This window comes from Grammomys surdaster, unplaced genomic scaffold (assembly GCF_004785775.1).
Source record: "Grammomys surdaster isolate TR1022 unplaced genomic scaffold, NIH_TR_1.0 126185, whole genome shotgun sequence".
Lineage (NCBI taxonomy): Eukaryota > Metazoa > Chordata > Mammalia > Rodentia > Muridae > Grammomys > Grammomys surdaster.
Genome location: NW_021620991.1, coordinates 7,725,829 through 7,748,869, shown reverse-complemented (window position 1 = coordinate 7,748,869; position 23,041 = coordinate 7,725,829). Strand labels below are relative to the sequence as shown.

Sequence of the window (23,041 nt, the reverse complement as noted above, 5' to 3'; positions counted from 1 at the left end):
GAGAGAGAGAGAGAGAGAGAGAGAGAGAGAGAGAGAGAGAGAGAGAGCAGGATGAGCAAGCCACACACAGCGAGCCAGTAAGCAGTGTTCCATCAGAGCTTCTGCCTTAGTTCCTGTCCTGATCTCCCTCAGTAATAGTGTGACTTAAAAACTGTAACTTGAAATAAACCCTTTCCTCTCCAAGTTGCTTTTGTTTTGTTTTGTTTTGTCTTGCTTTTGAGACAGGGTTTCTCTGTGTAGTCCTGGCTGTCCTGGAACTCACTCTATAGACCAGGCTGGCCTCGAACTCAGAAATCCACTTGCCTTTGCCTCCCAAATGCTGGGATTCAAGGCATGCGCCACCACTGCCCGGCATCCAAGTTGCTTTTAGTGAGGGTTTTTTTCAAACCCTCAGAAACCTAAGACACCATCCATGTTCATTTGTAGAAAGTCCCATTAAACACAATGACTTCTGGGGAGTAATCTTGATTAGACAAGATCAGGAGAGTGGACCTCCATGATGGCCTCAGTGGAAGAGAAATCTGAGGTAATGTGCACCCTCTGCCTGGCCATGTGATGTTTTCCACCTCAGTGCAGCTTCCAGAGGTACAGAACTCAGCAACATCTATGCCTTGGTTTAGTCCGTTATTCATTTTTTGAGACAGGATCTCTATGTCGCCCAGACTAGCTCGAAACTTTTCCATTCTTCTACCTCTGCCTCCCAGTGCTGGGATTACAGGTATGCACCACTATACCCAATGACATAAACTTCTAATCCAGGCGTATCCAACCTGTGGCCTGAGTGTCACGTGTCCCAAGATAGCTATGAAATCAGCTCAACACATCTGAAAATGATGGCATCTGGTGGCAACGTCAAAAGGTTGGGTACCTCTGTGTCTTTGAAAATCACCCAGACTGTAGTATTCTGTAGTATCATAGCAACAGAAAACAGACTAGGAAGCAAGCCTGTAACATTGAGCACCAGGGAGCTACTGGTAGGAAGACTGCCTGAGTTCAAGGCCAGTCTAGGTTACATGAGTTCCAGATCACCCTGGGCTACATAGAGACACCAGCTCAAAAAACACAATAACCTTCCCCTTTCTCCATGAGAAACTAGATTATGGGACAGCCGCCTCGGGATCCAGTCCTTTCCAGTCTGACCTGCCTACTCCACCTCCTCCAGCCATCTACATCCTCCAGACATCAGGGGTCTTTGCCTACCAGGACTAGACACCGTGTCTGCCACCACCCCCCCCGCCTCACACTAAGGCCACGTGGTCACATGAGGTCCCACAGCTTCCGTGGCATCTCCAAGTGGCGTCTACTGACAAGCCTTCTCTAGCACTACTGACATTTTAGGGTAAATCTTTTTTTGTCCATAGTGGTTAGGAGATGCCCAGTTCCCCTCTAGTCTCTGTCTACTAGAAGCCAACAGCACCCCCTTCCTCAGTTGTAACAACCAAAAAAAAAAAAAAAAAGCCTCAGATATGGGGGAAAGTCTCCTGGGAGGCAAAACTCATATAAATTAGAGCAACAGCTTATACTTAGCTGGCCATTCCCTATTGATCCTACACTGGTTTGTTCTTATGGTCACTGCTGACGCTTTACACTGACCACAGAGTCTACAGTGAAGTACATTTGGTTGTTTTTGGTTTGGTTTTTTTCTGCCTTATAGCCACTGATGACAATCCCTGATGATAGGGATTTGATAGCTTTAATCGCAGAAACAGTATTCAAACCCCAGTTCCCAGCACTTACTTGCCGAGTCCCTAAGCCAACAGTTATTTCTCTACCTGTGAAGAAGAAATGGCTCTTAGCCAGGAGGGCTATGCGCTGAGGAACTCACTTGCACATAACCGGCTTACCGTAAGAGACAGATAGATGGTAGATCTTAGCAGGGAGTGGCAGCAGCATGCCTGTAATGCCAGTTCTTGGGGTTCAAACAAGGACTCAAACTGAGGTGGAGGCCTGCCTGGGCTACAATGGCTGTTAGATCTTAATAGCAAATGTCCTAAACTATAACCAGAACCAGTGTGCCCAGGGTGAGGTGGGGGCCACCCAAAGTTGTGTTCTATGTTCATGGCTGCAGGAAGGGCTGGCAAAGGCTCCGAGAAGCAGTGACAGGTAATACGGGTCTTGGCAACTGAAAATCATTTCTGAAAATGTCTCAGCCAGTTCCCAGTTCATAGTAGAGAGTTTTATAAAACATAAATGAACCCTAGAGGCCGCAAGGCACTGGGTTTGAGAAACAGGAGTCCCACAGTCTACTGACAGCCTGTCCCTCCAGCCATGGGATCTGACAACACTCCCTGTTGATACCTGCCAGTCACGTGTACGCTGGCTCACCCCAGGTTTCTCTCATACAGTGGTTTGAACAATATTTAATAGAACTCTCATCTCTGTCCCTGTCTCCAGAGGCATCGGGACAGGGTGACCCAGTACAGTGTGGACATATGTCCCTCCCCCAAGCAGGATCAGTAGAGAACCAAACACTGTCACAGATGTCTTTCCTGCCCCTCTGGGAGGATTTCGAGTTACAGTCTCAATAGAGACAACTATTTGCTCTGGTGATAAAAACCTGGAAGAGAGGGCATCAACAGTCCTAGGTTCAGGGGTGGAGTTGTCGGAGGTGGGTTGACCCAGATCTTGGTGGCACTGAAACTTGAAACAGAATCCTGGGGGCTGGCTCTTCTAGAGGTACTCTAGGCAAAGCTTCTGACTCCAGTATCCCAGCTCCAGTAGAAGTCTGGCCCCAGGGAAAGTCAGAGGAGGAAGGAGGGCTAGGAACTCCAGGAAGATGAACTTTACCACCATCTCCTGAGACTGGTAGGAGCACCATGGGCAGCCCCAGTCTTGGAGGGGGAGCCCCATCTCTGGTCTGCACCCAATCCTTCCAACCAGAGGCTTCAAGAGCAACAGGAATTGAAGAATCAGAGGCTGGACTGGCTTCCTTGGCCCCTGGGGGCTGCTAGGCAGTGGTTGTCAATGAAGAGATAGGTCAAATGGAGGCAGACACTAGGCAGTTAGGGATCGATGAAGGACACAGCGATGTAGCGGGTACCCTTGGTAGTGGGAAGCCCCTCGTGATAGTGTGTGAGCCGCCCAGGATGCATGAGGGCCCAGCCCTTCCTTGGGGCTCTCACGGAGCAGTTATAGCGCAGAAATCGGCAACCTCCGCCCTGGGAGAGAGGAATCATCCATGAGTTCTTCCCCAGTTCGTATCCCCTGTCCCCATAGCTCCCAGTCCTCTGTTCTGTCATGGTCAAGGGGCCTGTTAGCACTGAGGGGCTGGGGATGCCTGAGAAAGCACTAGGAGATGCAGAGGCTGACCTCGGAGTCAGGCATCCCTGGGCAAAGGTCACCTCCATCCTTCACCCTTTTTCTTAGTTTGTAATTCCCCTAAACCTCAGGTTCTGTTTCTGTAGACAGCTGACAGGGATAAGCAAGAGTATATACACAGATACTCTTTAACTACGTGTGGGCCTGTAATCCTGGCACTCAAAAGGTGGTGACAGAAGAATTATGAGTTCAAGGCCAGCCTCAGCTTCATAGCAAGTTTGTGGCCAATCAGGACTACATGAGACCTTGTCTGAAAAACAAACACAACATATACATACATTCCTTCATACATTTAGTTCACTACTGCTTGGGAGGCGTGGCTCAGCAGGGGGTACTTGCCTAGGAAGCACGAGAGCCCCTGGACACATTACTCATTCTGAGAACTACAGATACTTTGTTGCCCAGGCTGAACTGGGTAATCCTGGCCTCTAGTCATACTAGACATCAGTAACAACCTCAGAGTCTGACACTTCAAAATATCTTCAGGAATGGCTGATGCTCCCCAGGGGTCAAAACCATTCCTAGTTGAAAACTCATGGCTCAGGGCTATATTGCTTCACTGTTAATTTGTTTCATTTGGCTTTTTAAAAGACAGAGTCTCTCTACACAGCCCTGGCTATCCTTGAAATCACGATATAGATCACGCTGGCTTTGAACTCACAGAGAACCTCCCGTCACTGCCTCCCGGGTGCTGCTACACCACACATACTTCCTGCTGTTAAATTCTTTAAAATATAGTGTGATAGGGCAGAGGTTCTTCCGTCTCGTATTCTTGCTGAGGCCACTTAGCTAGGATGTGATCTCCTTGATGGAGAAGCCCATGGAAAATTACCCAACTCTCAAACTGTTTACTTCTTTGAAGCTCTCTGCAGCTGCCAAGTGAGATGCCATTGTTTGGTTTCTGCCTTTAAAAACCTCAAGTTCTCATACTGGGCAGTGATGGCGCACACCTTTGATCCCAGCACTCAGGAGGCAGAGGCAGGTGGATCTCTAAGTTAGAGGCCAACCTCTACCGAGCTAGTTCCAGGACAGCCAGGACTACATAGGGAAACCCTGTCTCAAAAAACAAAACAAAACAAAAAGCATCTGTGTTCTGGACACTTAGGTGTGGTCCTAGTCACCTTTCAATTAGCTATAAACAGTCTGAGGAGTCAGTCCCCTCTGGTGAGCTCCTGTAACAACAGCTGCTTGGGTTTTGGTTTTGAAGACAGAGTCACGTGTAGCTCAGAATGGCCTGGACCTTGCTATGTAGCCGAGCATGACCTTGAACTTATGGTCATCTTACCTCTATCTCCTAAGTGCTGAGGTGACAGGTGTGTAGCACCATGGCTGGTTCTATATAGTGACACAGTGAACCCACAGATTGGCAGACGATAAGCCATCAGGCTATCCACAGAGCTACCTTTCAGTCCCAACACAGTTATTTTTATGGGTGTCCTTCACACCGCCTACTCCAGGGCCAAGTCCAGAAGAACTTAAAAATAGTTGTAGCCAGGCTTGATAGCACACACCTTGAAGCCCAGCACTCAGGAGGCAGAGTCAGACAGATCTCTGTGAGTTTGACGCCAGCCAAAGTTACATGGTGAGACCATCTCTCAATAGTTTTGTTTTTTTAATCACATACGGGTATGGATGAAGGCCCAAGCTAGGTCACTCACTGGCCCTACACAGAGGCCTAGCTGAGGCCCTCAGAATGGCTTTCCTCAACCTCAGCACCTTCTTGGTTTCCCTAGTGCTTTCTTCCAGCCACAAGTTTGTGCCCTGTACCAAGGCTAACAGTCCCCCTACTCTCAAAGAAACCTTTTTCCTTCTCATGAGGAGAGTCCCCAAGCTCCTTCACCAGTGCCTGTCACTCAGTATTTATGGGAGTTTCTGAGAAGCTGTGACCTGGGTCCCCCTCACGTGTTCTCACAACACACACAAAGACAGAAGGAAACAGTTGAAGAAGCCTTACAGGACACAGGGCTCCTGAGGAAGAAAGAGGGACGCAGAAACACTGCCCCAACCTTCTGGAGTTTGTGCCATAGTTCCTGTGAAGACACTCCCACCTGCCAAGCTGTGCCTTGATTTACTCTTCCAGGAAGCCCTCCCTATATACCTAGCACCATCTCCCTCTGAGCCCTGGGACTCTCGGTCATAACCACTGGGTTTTGCTCACCAGAGCCTGGCTCCTCCCTCAGCCTGCCTTTGAGGCCTGAGGCCCCAGCTTACCTCATAATCTTCCCCAACCCTGTTCAGGGCTATGTTGATGGTGAAGGTGGAGGCATCGTGGTGGGGCATCAAGGAAGGCTGCTCATCAGGCTTATAGCGGACGACGAAGGCCAGATCAAACTGGGCCTGTGACAGACAGGGCAGGGGACAAGAAGGCCTACATCAGTCTAGAGAGGCTTAAAGGGCCAAGGAGAGAGAGAGAGTGCATTGTGAGGTTCCATCTAACCTGACGTGACTCACGTGACCCTCAGCAGCTCCAGTCCAGTCCCAGAGAACCCAACCATCTCTGTGTCCTCCGCAGACACTGTACACCCGTGGTGAACAGACATACATGCAGGCAAAACACTCATACACATGAAGTTAAAAGAAAAAGAAAAAGAAAAGGGCAGTGCAGTGGTTTGAACATCCTTGGCCCAGGGAGTAGCACTATTTGGAGGTGTGGCTTTTTTGGAGTAGGTGTGGCCTTACTGGAGGAAGTATATCACTATGGGCGTGGCTTTAAGACTCTTGTCCTAGCTGCCTGGAATCCAGTCTTCTAGTGGCTTCTAGATGAAGATGGAGAACTCTCAACTCCTCCTCCACCATGCCTGCCTGGATGCTGCCCTGCTCCCACCTTGATGATAATGGACTGAACCTGTGAACCTGTAAGCCAGCCCCAATTAAATGTTGTCCTCATAAGAGTTGCCTTCGTCACGGTGTCTCTTCACAGCAGTAAAACCCTAACTAAAACAGGCAGGCTTGCCTGTAAGGCAGAAGAACTGCTTTAAATTTGAGGCCAGCTTGGTCTACATAGCAAGTTCTAGCCAAGCTTGAAAGACCCTGTCTCAAAAGGCCAAAATGGGTGTGGGGGTGGAGGAAATGGGAGACTGTAGCGCAGTTGATGGAGTGCTTACTTGGTGGACATGAAGACAGACTTGTAAATGATACCAGCAGGACAGTAGGGGATGGAATGGGCTTGCAGCCAGCTGGGTGGCTTCTTTGATGGACTAGCGGGATGATAAAGGCAAGGTTTAAAGACACAGAGAGCAAGGCTGGAGAGATGGCTCAGAGGTGAAGAGTACAGAGTGCTCTCTCAGAAGATCCAGGATCAGCTACCATTCGCATGGTAGCTCATAGCTATCTGTAACTCCAGTTCCAGAGGATCCAACACCTTCTTTTGGCTCCCTCCAGCACCCATATCCAAGTACACACAGCTACATATAATTAAAAATAAAATTTAAAAAGCAAAACAAACTGAATAAATTTACAAACAAACAAATAAATAAAGGCATAGAACACTTAACTAGATGGTACTCACTTATAATCCCAAGTTATTTGGGAAGCTGAAGGAAGAGAGTCTAAAGTCCTAGGCCTGCCTGGGCTACAAAGTGAGTTCAAGGTCAGCTTGAGCAAGTTAGTGAGACCATGTCTCAAAATAAAAAAAAAGAAAAAGGGGAACCAAGATTTAGGCTTGGTGGTTCACACCTGTAATCCCAGCTCTTGGGAGGCCAAACAAGGAGGATCATCCCAAGTTCAAGACCAGAGTGCTCTGTATAGAGACCCTGTCTCAAAAGACCTACTTCTGGTTAAGAGGGGGAAAAGACCTACTTCTGGTTAAGAGGGGGTGGGGGGCTGGAGATGTAACTCTGTGGTAAAATGATTATCTAGACATGTAAAGCCCTAAAGCCCTATGTACAATTCCAAGTACAGATAGATACATGGATGCATGGACGGACGGACGGACAGATGGATGGATGAAAGATTCACAGGAGGCACAGCAAGAGCCTAGGACACCATGCCAGATCCATGGGTGCTTCTCAAGGCTCCATCCAGCAGCTCTGTGTTTACACACACACACACACACACACACACACACACACACACACACACACACACACACACACACAGAGTCTTTCTCTCTCTCCCTCCTTCCCTTCATATCTCTCTTAATGGGGAGGAGATATTATTCTTCCTTGGACACCAAAACATCTAGCCTCTCCCTAAAGCTGGAACTGTGCCCAGCATCCCCCATCCTGCTGCCTCCACGGAGACCCACCCTGGTGTAGTAGCCAGGGTACAGCTTCTCCGTCATGGGGGCGATATACTCCACCAGGAATTTGTGCCACTCCCGCTCGAAGGTGATCTGGTTCATGTGGATGTCAATAGTGGGCACGTTTTCATAGCCACCCTGGATACGGTTGTCCTGGAAGTGACCACAAAGAGAGAATCTAAGACGCCACCCAGACTCCCATGCCCTGATACCCAGGCTCTTCCCCTTGACCTTGGTACAGGATAGGACATTATAGGACAAAGAGGAGGGGCGTTGCAGACATCATTAAAGTCCTAATCCATTGGCTTTGGGTTAATCAGCAGAGAGGTTATCCTGGACGGTCAGATCTATCAGGTGAGCCTTTTAACAGAGAATCTTGAGCAGGAAGGTCATGGCTCTGTTCTCCAGCTTCAGGGACCGGACTTGCACCAGTAACAACATCATGAGCTGATGAGTCCTCAACCCATAAACAAAGAACAGCTCCAGCAGACCCCCCAAACTGCAGCTTTATGAGATCCCAGGCAGATGACCCAGGTAAGGCATCCCTGGATCCTGACCCTCAGAAACTAGGAGACAATGCATGGGTGCTTTGGGGGTTTTTGTCTTTGGTGCTGAGAATTGAACTTAAGAGTCTTGTGACATAAAGCAGGTGTTCTGCCACTGAGTTACACGGTATTTTAAGTCCCTTAGAAATGTCATAGAAGCCGGGCAGTGGTGCCTCACACCTTTAATCCCAGCACTTGGGAGGCAGAGGCAGGCGGATTTCTGAGTTTGAGGCCAACCTGGGCTATACAGAGAAACCTTGTCTCGAAATACCAAAAAAGAAAAAAAAAAAAAAGAAATGTCATAGAAACATCATTCACTGAGGTTCTGGGGGTTCATGACTGTCCCTGTCACTAAAGCAGGGATCTTCCCAGACACTGAAATAAACAGATTACGCAGGTAACCTGCTCAGTTAGTCCAGCTGTAGGGTCAGAGTTCAGCCTGCCGGAGACACAGAGATCTAGGAACGTATGAATCTTTAAGGTCAATGCTGAAAGTTCCCAAGTCATGTGTAGGCATGGACTCCAGACAACAACTTTCACCATCAGATGTCTGATGTCTGATGAACGTGGACCTGGTACCCAATGCCCTTTGTACCATGTTGGCTCATTTCTCCTCATTTTCAAATGCTTGCTGGGAGCAGGATGCTGAAGCATTCAACAGACAAGCCAGGAGATAAAAACTTTGAACCTTACTTTAAGGCAGCTCAAAGCCACGAAAATGGCAATGTCTGCTTGGGAATCTCCACACCCTGTTTTATCTAAACCTTGTGCTCTTGCCTGCCTGTACCCTGAAAGTAGAGTCCTGGGCAGACTGGCTAGGTAACCAGGAGAAGAGCCTAGAAGGGCAGTCCCCTGCAGCCTCCCAGGCATCTGAGGCATTACCTTATTATCACCCAGAGACCACTGGCCATAGTGTTCCATCTCTTCCACCAGCTCATCACAGGCCGCCTCCGTGAAGATGGGGAACCAGTAGACATCTGGACAAGGCTGGGAAGAGTGAAGACTCCATCAGGGAGTTCCGGATTGACAGCACCATGTCCTTCTCAAAATACAGGAACCCCTGCAGGGATTCTCATGAGTCTCCCCCAGCCCACACTTTGATCCCCGGGGAACTCTCTGAGTGTCCCCAAGGAGTAAGGGCTCAGTGGATGCTACTAGATTGATTGAGGGGCTGAAGAAAGACAGAGATCAGACAGACTTTCCAGCCAAGGTTACAGCCATTGCTACCAGTATCAGCCTGGGGAGAGTGTGCACCTTGGGCAGACACTACTGGTGTGAGTGAGAAGGGAGAGCCCCTATCCCTCACTCTTGGCTCAGAGGCTCTGTTTGGTTATAACCCTTCTGCCTCCAGCTCCATCTGAGTTCTGGGATTACAGGCTTACACCATCATGCCCAGCAGGTCTGTCCTTCTCAGAGTATCTACAGACCTTAGCTGGAAAATGCTGCTGGGAGAGAGGCCAATCCACCCCAAGCACTGCCAGAGCAGACAGACAGACAGACAGACAGACAGACAGACAGACAGACAGATGCCGCCTCCCCTCCCCCCACACACACATATTGAAACTCCACCCCCATATATTCCCACAGCAGCAAGTGTGGGTTATGAACCCCCCCCTACCGTCTCCACTAGCTTCCCCTCCAGAGCCTTGGTGTAATTCTCGTGGATGTACTTCTCTTTCCAGTCCTGTAGAGAATGCGACACGGAATGGGGTTTCCAGGCCTGGCCTGGGTCAGCTGTGGTCACCTCAAGCATAACAGCATCAGTGGCTCCTAAAGAGTCTCCAGCCTTCAGGCCCCTCAAAACATAAATAGCTATGACCTTGTCAGAGGCAAATTACCTGTGCCTGCTGGGTCTGAGAGTGCTGTCAGGATACACAGGATCTCACATTTGCACATATCTGTGTCTGTGTATAGGCATGTACAAATGCCCATGTCTGCTACACGCCCCATCATTTGTGTATACTGTCACACACTGTCTCAACTGCCGCTTCCTCTGATCAAGGCAACACCTCAGGGGTAAGCCAAGTCAGGGAAGACCTACTTTAGAACAGAAATAAGGGTGGCCCAAAGGTTAAAAAGGCTCAATTACATCATAGCTCCCTGTTCCACTAGGTGGCAATGTGTCTCTCTATACAAGATTAGAGCCCTGGAGGTGAGCAGGGGACTCATGGAGAATAGGTCACTCACGCAGTCTCCAGTTGACAAGATCAGTCAACTGGAGTCTCTTTGACTTCCAGCCCAGGTCCAACCACCCAGGTCTTACCTCAGGGTTGCTGAACACCTCCCAGAGATCATTATGTAGGTGGGTGGTCTGGTAGTTATCCAGGGACAGCAGGTGGCCAAAGGTATGCCGGTTGGTCAGGAACATGAACACGTCCTATAGAGAGTTGACAGACAGAAAAGCTTCCTCATCCTGCACACCCCAGGGAAGGGGGGTCAGGGCAGTGCCCCACAGCCAGATTCAAACAGATTAAAGACCTGTGAGTAAAGTGTGTGTCCCCAGGACCCAGCACAGCCCCACCCTGGGGATATAATCAGAGAAGGCTTCCTGGAGGACTGAAGAGAAAAGGACTCTCCCTTTCTTGTTTGTCACACTGGGGATTGAACCCAGAGCTCAAGCCTGTAGGGCAAGAACACTACTAAGGGCTGTGATCCTGACATGCCGATCACAGGGGAAACCTAACCACACTGTTATGTCAAAACAAATGCACCAGGACTGGAGAGGGTAAAAGCCTGACAACCCAAATGTGATCCTTGGGACCCATGTAAAGGCAAAAAGAGAAAACCAACTCCGTGAAGTTTCCTCATCCCCACATGCACGTGGTGGGATACGTGCACCCCACTCACCCACCCTCTCAATCTCTCTCTCTCTCTCTCTCTCTCTCTCTCTCTCTAAATCACACACACACAGAGAGAGAGACATAGAGACAGACACACACAAACAGACACACACATGCATACACACAGAGAAACACAGACACATATGAACAGACACACACAGAGACAGACACACACACATATACACAGACAAACAGACACACACATACACACAGACAAACACACACACACAGGAAAAATCTCACATTACTGAGACACTCGGAACACTCAGTTTGATCCCAACACTAAAACAAAAAAAGAAATCACAAAGAAATACTAGGTGGTAGCCAGGAGTCATGCACACACTTATTTATTATCCTAGCACCCAGGAAGCAGAAGGAGCATGACCCTGTCTCAAAACAACACACACACACACCCCAAAAATGAGAGATGTGAGGCGAGACATGAAGACACACAAATGTCTCTTGGACATAACTGCCAGATTACACTGAGGCAAGAAGTTCAATTCTCTTTAGATTCTATCAAAAGAATAAATAAGCTGGGTATGGTGGAATTACGTCTGTAATTCCAGAAACTGGGAGACAGAGGCAGGAGGACCAGCCTCACCCCAGAGCCCTCAGAAGCTCCTACCTACACCAGCAAGATGGCCCAGTGTGCCAGTCGAGGCTGGAGGACCACACCCAGGGCACAAGTACTTGTACCCCACCCCCATAGCCGCACTGACCTGCTGTCGGACATTGGCGCAGAAACTCATGTCGGGATCCAGCTTGCTGTAGTGAAAAAGGTCTACGTTCTGTAACTCGGCTCGCAGGGCACTGCCCTTGATCAGGTAGATGTTCGAGATGTAAGGCACGTTCCAGACACCGCTGAGGGAGAGAGAGGAGATGACAGGGTCACAGGCTCGCTGAGGGCTCTCAGCCTGGGAGCCCGGAGCCGGGATGAAAAGGCTGTATCAAAATTATAAGTAAACTGGGGATACTGGTCCACGGGGGTACTGGTCCACATCTGTAATCCCAGGACTTGAGAGACTGAGGCAGGAGAATCAAGGGTTGAGTCTATTGAATGTGAGGTCACAGTCAATGTTTGGGAGAGTATTCATTTGAGGGTGCTAATCTGCTTTTTATGTTTCTATTTTGTGCACATACATGTGGGTGTGCATGTTTGAGCCACAGGACACAGGTGGGGATCAGAGGACAACTTTTGGGAACCGGTTCCTTCCTTCCACCATGTGGATCTCAGAGACCAAACTCGAATTGTCAAGTTTGGCAAAAGGTGCCCTTACTCACTGAGCCACCTTGTCAGATCTAATCAGACTTTTTTTTCTTTCATTTCAGTACTGGGGACTGAATTCGGGGCCTTGCAAACATTCTATTACTGAGTTAAATCCTAAACTCAACATTGCTGATCTCCCCATCCCAAGACAACTCTCAGGAATTCTTCTGTGTGTCTGACTCTAGTCCTCTTTGCTTCAGATTCAGCGCAACCAGTAGAGGTACCACAAACCCCGAAGAGATGAAAGCACTGGATACTCACACACGACGTCCCTGCACAATGTCCACGTAGTCCTCCGAGCGGGCGTAGTACCCGTCTGCACTCAGTGCCCCCCAGAAGTTGGACCAGAGCCTCCCATGGCGCGTCATGAGTGGCGCAATGACATTCCTGAGTAGGGGGACACGGGCAGACCAGACTGAGGATGGGGAAGGGGAGGAGCCCGGCAACCTGTGATTTGCATACCGGAATCTCTGGGGTAGGGCAGGCCTGGCTCATCAGAAACCTCATCCCTCCTATGCTGGGGATAGATCCAGGAAGGTGCCATTCTATCAACCTTTGAAGTTGACAGGCTGGGAGCCCCAAGGAGTAGAAAGTCAAGGGCCTCCCAGCCTGACCAGGCTTTGCTCAGGAGGCCACCCACAGTCTTACTTGTTTTGCTCAATCAGGAGCCTCAGGCTATTCGGCTCAGTCAGAGCCACGTCAGCATCCACACTGAAGTAGTAGGTGCAAGTCTGGTCCTGGCGACACAGGTCTCTGTGAGAGGAAAAATGGTGAAGGGGAGAGGAAGGCAGAGGCTGGTCCCAGAGCTTCCTCAGAAGATACCACATCTTTTATCAGAGCTTGGCTTTATGATGTACAGGGAAAGGGGCCTTAGAACTCATGGGAACTTCAAAGGTCCCCCTCTCAACTCTAACAGGCATCTTAGCAATGGCAAAGGATTGATCAGCAGGGGGACGGGGGAAGCACAGCCATCAGATGGGGCTCAACAATGCCTGTCTTGAGAGCAACTAGTACCAATGGAAATTGGGGTACCCAGCAGTGGCAGGTCACTTGCTTAGTATATATGAGGTCCTGGGCTTATTTCTAGTATCCCACATTTAAAAAAAAAAAAAAAGCATGCCACTGGATATGATGGTACACACCTGTAGTCACAACACTGGAGACAGGAGAATCTGAAGTCTAAGCACAGCTTTGGCTACACAGTGAGTTCAAGGCCAGACTAGACTACATGAGACCCTGCCTCAAAATGCCAAAAAAAAAATTTCCTCAAAAGATCCCTTCCGTTAACTAGTCTAGGGCTCAGAAAGCAATAGTCCCCAGTCTGAGGCTTCCCACCGCCAAGTTCGTGCCACCCAGAGTGGTTTTCTGTTCCTAAATGACTGGGGGTGGGGGGGAATCAAAAGAAAATTACACCTTCCTATGAGGAAGTCAAATTTCAATGTCCCTAAGTAAAATCTTTCTGGAACACAATCTCACTCATTCATTATACATCGGTGGCCATCTTTATGCTACGAGGGCAGACAGCTCAGAAAGGGCTCTGGAGCCCACCAAGCTGACCAGCAGAGCTGATTACTATCCAGTACTTTACAGGAAGTCTGAAGGAAGTCTGCCAGCCCCAGACCGAGACACAGGAAGTTTCAGTTTTGTGAAACAGTACGTAGCCCAAGCTGGCCTTAAGCCAGCTATAGAACTGAGGATGACCTTGAACTCCTGACCCTCCTGCCTGAGATTTCAAATGTGTGCGACCACGGCCAGTTTACGTGGTACTGAGGATCAAACAGGGTGTCACCACGCATGCTAGGCAATCACCCTACCAACTGAGCTACATCCCTAAACCTAGACCAGTGGATTCTTGTGTCTTCATCTCTGTTCTATTTTATTTGTTTTTTAGTTATTATTAGTGTGTGAGTTCACCACAGCGCGCTTATGAAGGTCAGCGGACAAGTTTATGAAGTCGGACCTTCCCTCCACTGCCGGGTGGTCCGGCTCGGGAGGTAAACACGTTTACTGAGTCACCGCATGTCTAATAATAAAACCAACAGTGGGAGGTTGTTGCTCTGTCAGCCTCCATCTATTTCTAGCCCTCCACCTTTCCTCTTTCTCCAATCTGCTTCCCAAAACCACATGACACTGTCTGGGAACCCCCAAGTTGTCCTGACAGAGACTGCTTCCTCATTTCACAGAGGAGAGCCCTGAAACCCAGACAGAATCAGGACTATGTCGGAGACTGCGATGGTTTGTACATGCTCGGCCCAGGGAGTGGCACTATTAGAAGGTGTGGCCCCGTTAAAGTAGGTGTGGCCTTGTTGGAGTGGGTGTGTCTCTGTGGGTGTGATCTATTAGACCCTCATCCTAGCTGCCTGGAAGTCAGTATTCTGCTAGCAGCCTTCAGATGAAGATGTAGAACTCTCAGCTCCTCCTGTACCATGCCTGCCTAGATGCTGTCATACTCCCACCTTGATGATAATGGACTGAACCTCTGAACCTATAAGCCAGCCCCAGTTAAATGTTGTCCTTTATAAGAGTTGCCTTGGTCATGGTGTCTGTTCACAGCAGTAAAACCCTAACTAAGTCAGAGCCTTCTGAATTCCCAGCCTGCCGCTCCCAATGCCACGGCCCATCTGCCCACCACCATGAACAAAGAGAACCCATGAGTGACTCACGCGCCCATGTTCCTGGCGTCTGCGTTGGCCATGCGCACCTCAGGACCCACTAGCTTCACAGACTGGTACTCACTGCCGTGCTCCGCCAGGAACTGTTCTACCTGAAGCTTGTGGTGCTGTTCCTGGGGTGGTGAGGAGGCAAGGGGCAGATGGAGATGGAGACGCAACACCCCCGTCACTTGCCAAAGAATGCTGTCTCTGACACACTCCTGCCATCTGCATCTCTGTCAGGATGCCCTTCTCTGGCTGGCGACCCTTCCATGCTCATCTACCTTGGCCAGGCCCGGCACCATTGGCCTCTTCACAGCTTTGTCATCAGGACAGCCCCTCCTCTCAAAGACCCCGCATCCAGAAACTCTGATGATCTTAGGGTGTCATCTTAACCAGTGTACCAGAGGATCTGGATGCATACATGATAGTCTGCACCTGGGGCCCCCATCCTGGGGACATGGAGAGATGAGGATTTTTAGTCCCAAACCTAAGCAGGGATGTCCAATCTATTGACCCTGTGGTATGACATCATCATATACACATGCTATCCTGGGATGCATGTCCCGTTGCCTTTCTGTCCGTAGGGGCTTAACGTACATTGGAGGTGCATGCGGGTTAAGTTGGGCAGAGAGCCAAGCTGAGTGGAAAACTGTGGGTCCCCGGTATGGGGCACCTTGCTACAGCTGGAAGATATACAGGGGAGACGCAGACAGGCATCTGAGCAAAGCAAAGCTTTGTTTGGAGCCCAAACAAAGGGCTCCATAGACCTCATAAGATTTGGTCAGTCAAAGACATACCCAAAGCAGAGGAGAGACAAGGCTTTACCTAGCCAGAATAGTGCTGAACCACCAGGCCTGCTCCCCACAGAGCTCAGGGCTCAGGACTTGTACCCATGTCCCCTGAAGCTTCTAAAGCAATGGTAACCCAACTTGACTGTCATCAAAGCAAACCCAGAAGCATGAAGGAGACAGGAAACAAAAGCAACAACAGTCAAAGTGTGGTGGCTTGAATGAGATCGGCCCATAGGCTCATATGTTTGAATAGCTGGTCCCCAGTTGGTAGAACTGTTTGGGAAGGATTAGGAGGCGTGGCCCTGTTGGAAGAGGTGTGTCATGGGGGGAGGGTGCAAGCTTTGAGACTTCAGAAGCTTTCTGCTGTTGGTGGAACTGTTTGGGAAGGATTAGGAGGCGTGGCCCTGTTGGAAGAGGTGTGTCATGGGGGGAGGGTGCAAGCTTTGAGATTTCAGAAGCTTTCTGCTGTTGGTGGAACTGTTTGGGAAGGATTAGGAGGCATGGGCCTGTTGGAAGAGGCATGTCATGGGGGCAAGCTTTGAGATTTCAGAAGCTCTCTGCAGTCCCTACTACTCTCTCACTCTGCCTGCTGCTCGTGACTCTATATGTGCATTCCCCTCAGCTCTTCCATGCCTTTGTTCTACTATCACAGACTCCAACCTTCTGGAATCATAAGCCCAATCAATTTATGATTTATTTCATAAGTTGCCTTGGTCATGGTGTTTTGTCACAGCAACAAACAGGTAAGGTAACTAAGACCCAAGGTTACCCATTACACACTACCTGTGAATGGCAGCCTTCCCCTGTCCCCTGCTTACTATTGTGGGTAAAACCTAAGGACTCCAGACTGGAGAGATTTGACTATTCATCCATTAAGAGTATTTGCTGAGCTGGGAATGGTGGTGCACACCTTTAGTGCCTGCACTCAGGAGGCAGAGGCAGGTGGATCTCTGAGTTCGAAGCCAGCCTGGTCTACAGAGCAAGGTTCCAGAACAGCCAGGGCTACACTGAAAAACTCTGTCTCAAAGAAACTATAAACAAATAAACAAACAAACAAACAAATAGTGCTTGCCGCTCTCCCAGAAGACCTGCGCTTGGTTCCCAGCACCCATGTCAGATGGTTCACAACCACCTGCAACTCCAGCTTCTGGGAGTCAACACCCTCATCTGGCCTCCTCGGGCACCTGCTCTCACACATGTGCACACACACATACACATAATTTTAAAAATTAAAATACTCAGAACCCAAGGCCCACACATACTAAGCAAGTATACCACAGCTAAGCTACCCACACCTTTATAAAATGTTTTTATGAGAGAAGGCTAATCTCACTACATAATCCAGGCCTGGCTTTGAACTTACAAACCTCAGCCTTCTCAGTAGCTAGCCAGCTCCTCCTGACCCCCTTACTATTCTGTACATTAACTTGTACAGTTAACTAGTTTTTAATGCTTGCAGCAATTCTCTGTGATTACCACAATTCAGACCTCAATTTAACTAGCGAGAAGACAGAAGGAGAGAGTTTAAGGTTGATGCTCCAGGTCACACAACCAAGAAAAGCCATATTGCTGGGTTATAAGCCCAGTCTGCCCGACCTAGTCAGTCTAGTGATTTAGGGACACAGCCCACTGCCCACTTTCACTCGTCCCAGACTCACTGAGCTCCTCAGAGGTCTGAGGCCAGCTCACAAGGCTGGGCCCTCGAGCCAAGCCCTACAAGGTAGCTTCCACTCACTTGGTTGTGAATGAAGAGCCGCATCTGTTTCTGAGGGTATCGTAGGCGCAGCAGCCGCAGGAAAAACAAGGATAAAAATGGTGTGGGCTGTTCAATGAACACACCGACCAGGACAGTGGGGAGAGCTTCATCCTGCAGAGGGAAGGACAGCACAAGAGTCAAGCAGGGTCTAGTCACTGTCTGTCACCGAGCCCCTAACACAGCCTGAGGAAACCTGAGGTAGAGGCACATGGCCTTGGGAGACTAGATGCCTGGGTCACAGATCGAAGCAGGCCATGCAGGCATGGGGCTGGCAGGACACATGGTGACGCCAGATTAGGAAAGTATAACCAGATCGCAGGCTCCTACCAAGGCCAATGGATAGCATGACACCAGATCCTGGCTGATGTGGTGTTCAAGCTGGGCCATAAATGACAGGGCTCACAGCATAGGAAGAGGGTATAGGGGCATGAAGGGCTACGGAGAAGAAAGTGGACTTGGACACCAGGAGGAAAGCTGGACTTGGGTGACCCACAGACAGACAATAGCCTCTTCACCTCTCACCAAAGCACCATTCTACTCAAGATTACCTCCTCCTCTCCCCCATCTCGTGGGACTGCCCTCAACTGTCCCCCTTAGCTCATGCCAGGCCTCACCCCAATGCCTTTGAGGCTTCGTAGGCCCTCGTCGCACACGGTGCAGCCAGTCTCGAAGGTCCAGAAGCGAGGAATGTAGTTGCCCAGGTAGTTCAGCTGCAGCTGTCAGGAGTTGGGTGCAAGGTTGGAGCCAGCCACATACCCCGCTGCCAATAGCAAATTCCTTCTCCCTGCCTGCCATCTTTCGATGTCTCGAGAGGAAAGCTCCATCATGCAGAAGGGCATCCTGACTGTAAAGAGGAAGCTGGGGGCTTATAAAAACCCAGATTCCTAAATACTTGCCCTCACAGGAGTCCAGACATCAGAGTTAGGTGAAACCAAGATCTGCATTTTTCTTTTTCTTCTATTTTATTTTGTGGCGGTAGGACAGAATCTCAATGAGTCCAGGCTGGCCTTGAACTCACCATGTAGCCAAGGATGACTTTAAATCCCTGATTCCAAGTTCAGGGATTATTGGTATGCACTACTATGCCTGGTTTATGTGGTCCCTGGGGGATCAAACTCAGAGCCTCAGGCACGCTAGGTGAATAGGCTTACCCTTGAGTTACACCCCCAGCCACAAATCTGCATTTTCGCCCCTGGCTCTCTTCCTCTCCCTACCCACAGGCTTCTAAAGCTGGTGACTGGCAAATATACTATGAGCCACAAACCAGTCCTCTGGGACCATGGATCTGCTGTCCCCAGCCACTATCTGCCCCCAGCCCCTTCCGCTACACTATGAACACAGTAACTCTCCTATATGTGACAGACTGGTCCCTGGTGCAGGCATCTGATACATGTTCACTCAGTGAATAAATGACTGCCATATCACAACAGCACAAGATGATTCTGGAATCTTCCTCGAAGCCTAGATGGAACAGTGGCATCTTTTATGGGTCATTTAATCCATCAAGAATGGACCTGCCCACCACAATAAACAGGACACCATGTATCAGAGGACCCCAAACAATGTCAGTCCCCCCGCCCAGGGTGCAGTCACAGGAGAAGAAATGAGACTCTGCCTTCCTCTCATACTCCCCCAAGACTGGGCCCCTCCATACCTTGGTGGGCCCGTTGCCATGGATGACTACCGGGAGGGTGTCATAGGCCAGATTCCGTGCTCTCACATGGCCCATCTCAAACTTGAGGACGACTTCATCTGGGAGTCAGAAAGCACAATGGCAGAGGGCCCAAGCTGGGAGCTCATAGGCTTTGGCTCTGCAAAAGTCGCTTCACCCCTCTAAGCCTCAGTTTTCCCTTTTGTAAATTCCTTCGTTTTGTTTTCGTTCTTTCTCTGTGTGTGTCTGTGTGTGTGTGTGTGTGTGTGTGTGTGTGTCTGTCTGTCTGTCTGTCTGTGTCTGTGCACATAAATGCAAGTACCTAAGGAGGCCAGAGGCATCAGCTCCCCTGGAGCTGGAGTTACAGGTGGCCATGAACTGCCTGACATGGTTGCTAGGAACCACACTCTCGTCTTCTGGAAGACTCCCTAACCACTGAGCTGTCCCTCCAGCCATGCTTCTTGAAAAATTGTATTTAATTTTAGCATGCCTTTAATCCTAGTAGGCAGGGACAGGCAGATATCTGAGTTCAAGGCCTATCTGGCCTACAGAAGTTCCAAGACAAGGAGTACATAGAGAAACTCTGTCCCAAAAATTAAAATTGAAATTGCACTTATTTATTAAGTGTCTGTGGATATACACATGGAGGAGAGGTAGCACCTTGCCAAAGTCGGTTCTCTCTTTCAACCATGAATCTTCTGGGGCTCAATCTCAGGTCTTCAAGACTTGGTAACAAGCGCCTTTATCCACTGAGCCACCTTCCCGGCCCTGAAATCCCTTCTTCAGGGGGTAAATGTGTGGCCAGCAAGTACTTGACACAACAGAACAGAAGGAGCACAGAGGCCACAGTGACCCCAGTCCTTAGTGTGGTGACTCACTAGAGCCGGAAGTGGGAGGGGGAGGAGCAGCAAAGACTAAAACATCCCAGCTGCAGACACAAGGGACAGCACTGAGCGGGGTGTCTATGACAATCAGGAAGACATGTAGGAAAGTGATCACCAGCTTTGGGCCCAAGGAGAAGGGGTCACTTGTACTGATATGACATGCAGGGTGGGGCTGAGGGCCAGGTCCCTGTCATGGATATCACTGCCTCCTCCTAAGTGTACAGCTGCCCTTCTCCCACCTTCGGAGAGACACAACTTTGTTCCCACAGCATCTGGAGGGTCTCTGGGGCCCCGGGCAGGAGGCTGACAATAGCACAGCACAATGACCAAGGAGGAGCCATTTGGTTCTCCTTCGGAAAACTTTCCTCAACTCCTTCCAGCCACTCCTTAAGTCTCTCACCTCAGCTCCCCTTCCTCCTCAGGTTCCACCTCTCCTCCCTCTCAGACCCCGCCTCCTCTTCTCTCCGGCCCCACCTCCCCTCCCCCTCAGACCCCGCCTCCTCTTCTCTCCGGCCCCACCTCTCTTCACCCTCAGACCCCGCCTCCTCTTCTCTCTGGTCCCACTCCTCCCCTTTAAAACTCCAAGCTCCCTTTTCCACTCCGACCCCACCCACTCGCAATGCTACCGCTCACCCAAGGCTCCATCCAGGTTCTGGAAGATTCGGCAGCGATGGTCCAGGCTGATATTGATTTGCTCCTGCAGGAAGGACAGCATGGGCCCCAGCCAACACCAGGTCCCCAGCACACCTAGCAAGGGGAGCCTGCCCACCCCACTAGCTCAGCCTGCCACATCCTGGCTCTATTCACAGAGAACCGGGAAGTCTCAAGACCGGCAGGAACCTAAGGAAGCAGCTGGCTCAACCATTAGGATGCTAACTAGTCACATGACAGCACATGCTGAGGCATTAATGTCATATGTGTCAGTCTCCAGTCCCAGGTTGCTATGTCCGTATATGAATCTGATCTTCACGACATTCCTGTGAGAAATGCTAACGGTATTGTTTTTCATCCCTTAATACATTAACTTTTGATTTCGGAGACAGGATCTTAAAGAGTATGAAGGAAGGCTGGACAGATGGCTCAGAGGTTAAGAGCACTGACTGTTCTTCCAGAGGTCCTGAGTTCAATTCCCAGCAACCACATGGTGGCTCACAACCATCTGTATTGGGATCTGATGTCCTTTTCTGGTATGTCTGAAGACGCTACAGTGTACTCATATAAATAAAATAAATAAATCTTTTTTAAAAATGGAAAAAAAAAGTATGAAGGATGGTTTGGGCTGACTTCAAGTTCATGATCCTCCAGCCTCAGTCTCCCACATGCTAGGATTACAGAGACACCATCAGGCCTGGCTTTTAAAATTTTATTTATTTTTATATGTATGAGTGCTTTGCCTGCATGTATGTAAGCGTGTTATGCGGCTGTACCCTGAGAGATCAAAAGAGGGAGGGCATCAGATCCCCTGGAACTAGAATTACAGGCAACTGTGAGCCATCGTGTGGATATGGGGAGGAGAACCTGGGTCCTGTGCTTGCTCTTAATCACTGAGCTAATTTTTTAGTCCCATACGTATATTTATTTTGCGTGTGTGTGTGTGTGTGTGCCACAGTGCATGTACGGAGTTCAGGGAACAACTTCCAGAAGCTTGTTCTCTCCTTCCACCATGAGGGTCCTTATGCTTGGCAGCAGGCACCTTTACCACTGAGCTATGCCACAGGCTTGGCTTTAACCCACACACAGCACACTCATTACTCCAGAACACTGAGCAGTGACTTTGTTATTTAAAAGCCCCCAAGTCTATGGCAGTTTGTCACAGCGGCCCAAATGGACTGAGACACCAACCCATTTGCTCAGATCCCAGAGGGCTGTCCTCAGTGCAGCCTGGCCAATACCATCTAGGGTCAGGATTCCCCGGACCCTTCTCCCAAGCCTACCCAACACCACTCACCCTCTTCTCCGGGTTCAAGAAGATCTTGGTATAAAAGAGCTGGTCGCTGTCACTGTCCTGGCCATCCCACTCGGCCACCAGTTTACTGAGGCTGGGGGCATAGCCAATGAAGCCTGGAGAGGTAGTGGGGACAGAGACAGACGATTAGCTTCCAGTCTCTGGGCTGGCTTCCTCCATTCCCCGCCACCTCCTGCTGCCTTACTCATAAGCCAACCCCCTCCTCTTCTGACTGAGGGGAAGTGGGATACAAGCTAGCGAAGGCCACCAGATGAGCATTCCCAAGACCAACGGAATCCGCTGAGCTGCACCCACTTAGTGCTAGGCCCCTGGAAAGCAGATCTGGAAGGATCCTTGGAGTTCCTTTTATATAATCATCTGAGCAACTTGCATCAGAGAAGGGGAGAAGCTGAAAAACTGTCACACAGCACTCCAAGGTCTGAGCCCTGGCAAGCAGAGAAAGCCCAGAGGTGCTCCTGGAAGAAGTGAGGGATGCACAGGCTGAGAGGGAAGAAACAGGCTAGCTCCCCCTCTGCAACCTCCCACCATCCACGCTAGGTAGGCCATGGCACCTGTGAGAATAGCTCTCCCTGCTGAGGCAGGGTGAGGCCTGTGGGTTCTACTCTCTGAAAAGACTGAAAAGGGCTGAGATCAAGGCTCAGCACCAGGAGAGAATGAAGCCCAGGAGGTAGTGGGTGTAGGTGTGAAAAGGAAGATACAGGGGTTTTTCATTGTTTTTGAGAAAGGGTCTCACATAGCTCTGGTTGGCGTCACTCTTATCAGTTAGCCAAGAACGACCTTATGAACTTCTGCCTCCATGTCTCCAATTCTGGGATAACAGGTGTGGCACCATACCGCCTATGGAGAGCTGGCCATGGAACCCAGGGCTTGGTGCACGTGGGCAAGCATTCTGCCAACTCAGCCACACACTCCAACCCTGTTCTTTGCTTTTAATTATTTGTACACATTTGTGTATGAGAGTGTGTATGAGTGTGTTGTGTGTGTGTGTATGAGTGTGGGGTGTGTGTACATGTGGGAATGGTGAGGGGTAAGTGTATGTATTGGTTGGGGGTATGTTTGTGAGTATGTGTGTGTGAGTGTGTGTGGGAATGGTGGGGGGTATGTTTGTGAGTGTGTGTGTGAGTGT

The 23,041-nt window shown here is 49.8% G+C and overlaps 1 protein-coding gene across 3 annotated transcripts in view; it reads right to left on the bottom strand.

Annotated features, from left to right (window-relative positions):
• Positions 1-2,340: 2,340 nt before the first annotated feature.
• Positions 2,341-23,041, bottom strand: part of Plod1 (procollagen-lysine,2-oxoglutarate 5-dioxygenase 1) — a 27,404-nt gene continuing 6,703 nt past the window's right edge. For all 3 annotated transcript variants that reach the window (XM_028757846.1, XM_028757849.1, XM_028757847.1), the window contains exons 5-19: positions 21,898-22,010; positions 20,583-20,646; positions 19,069-19,166; positions 18,029-18,130; positions 17,394-17,525; positions 14,877-14,998; positions 12,862-12,966; positions 12,475-12,600; positions 11,666-11,807; positions 10,367-10,480; positions 9,722-9,787; positions 8,986-9,090; positions 7,565-7,711; positions 5,530-5,655; positions 2,341-3,158 (exon numbers count right to left, since the gene is read on the bottom strand). In XM_028757846.1, coding sequence (XP_028613679.1) covers positions 3,003-3,158; positions 5,530-5,655; positions 7,565-7,711; positions 8,986-9,090; positions 9,722-9,787; positions 10,367-10,480; positions 11,666-11,807; positions 12,475-12,600; positions 12,862-12,966; positions 14,877-14,998; positions 17,394-17,525; positions 18,029-18,130; positions 19,069-19,166; positions 20,583-20,646; positions 21,898-22,010 — 1,718 coding nt within the window. In that variant the 3' untranslated portion in view covers positions 2,341-3,002. The remainder of the gene's footprint in view (positions 3,159-5,529; positions 5,656-7,564; positions 7,712-8,985; positions 9,091-9,721; positions 9,788-10,366; positions 10,481-11,665; positions 11,808-12,474; positions 12,601-12,861; positions 12,967-14,876; positions 14,999-17,393; positions 17,526-18,028; positions 18,131-19,068; positions 19,167-20,582; positions 20,647-21,897; positions 22,011-23,041) is intronic.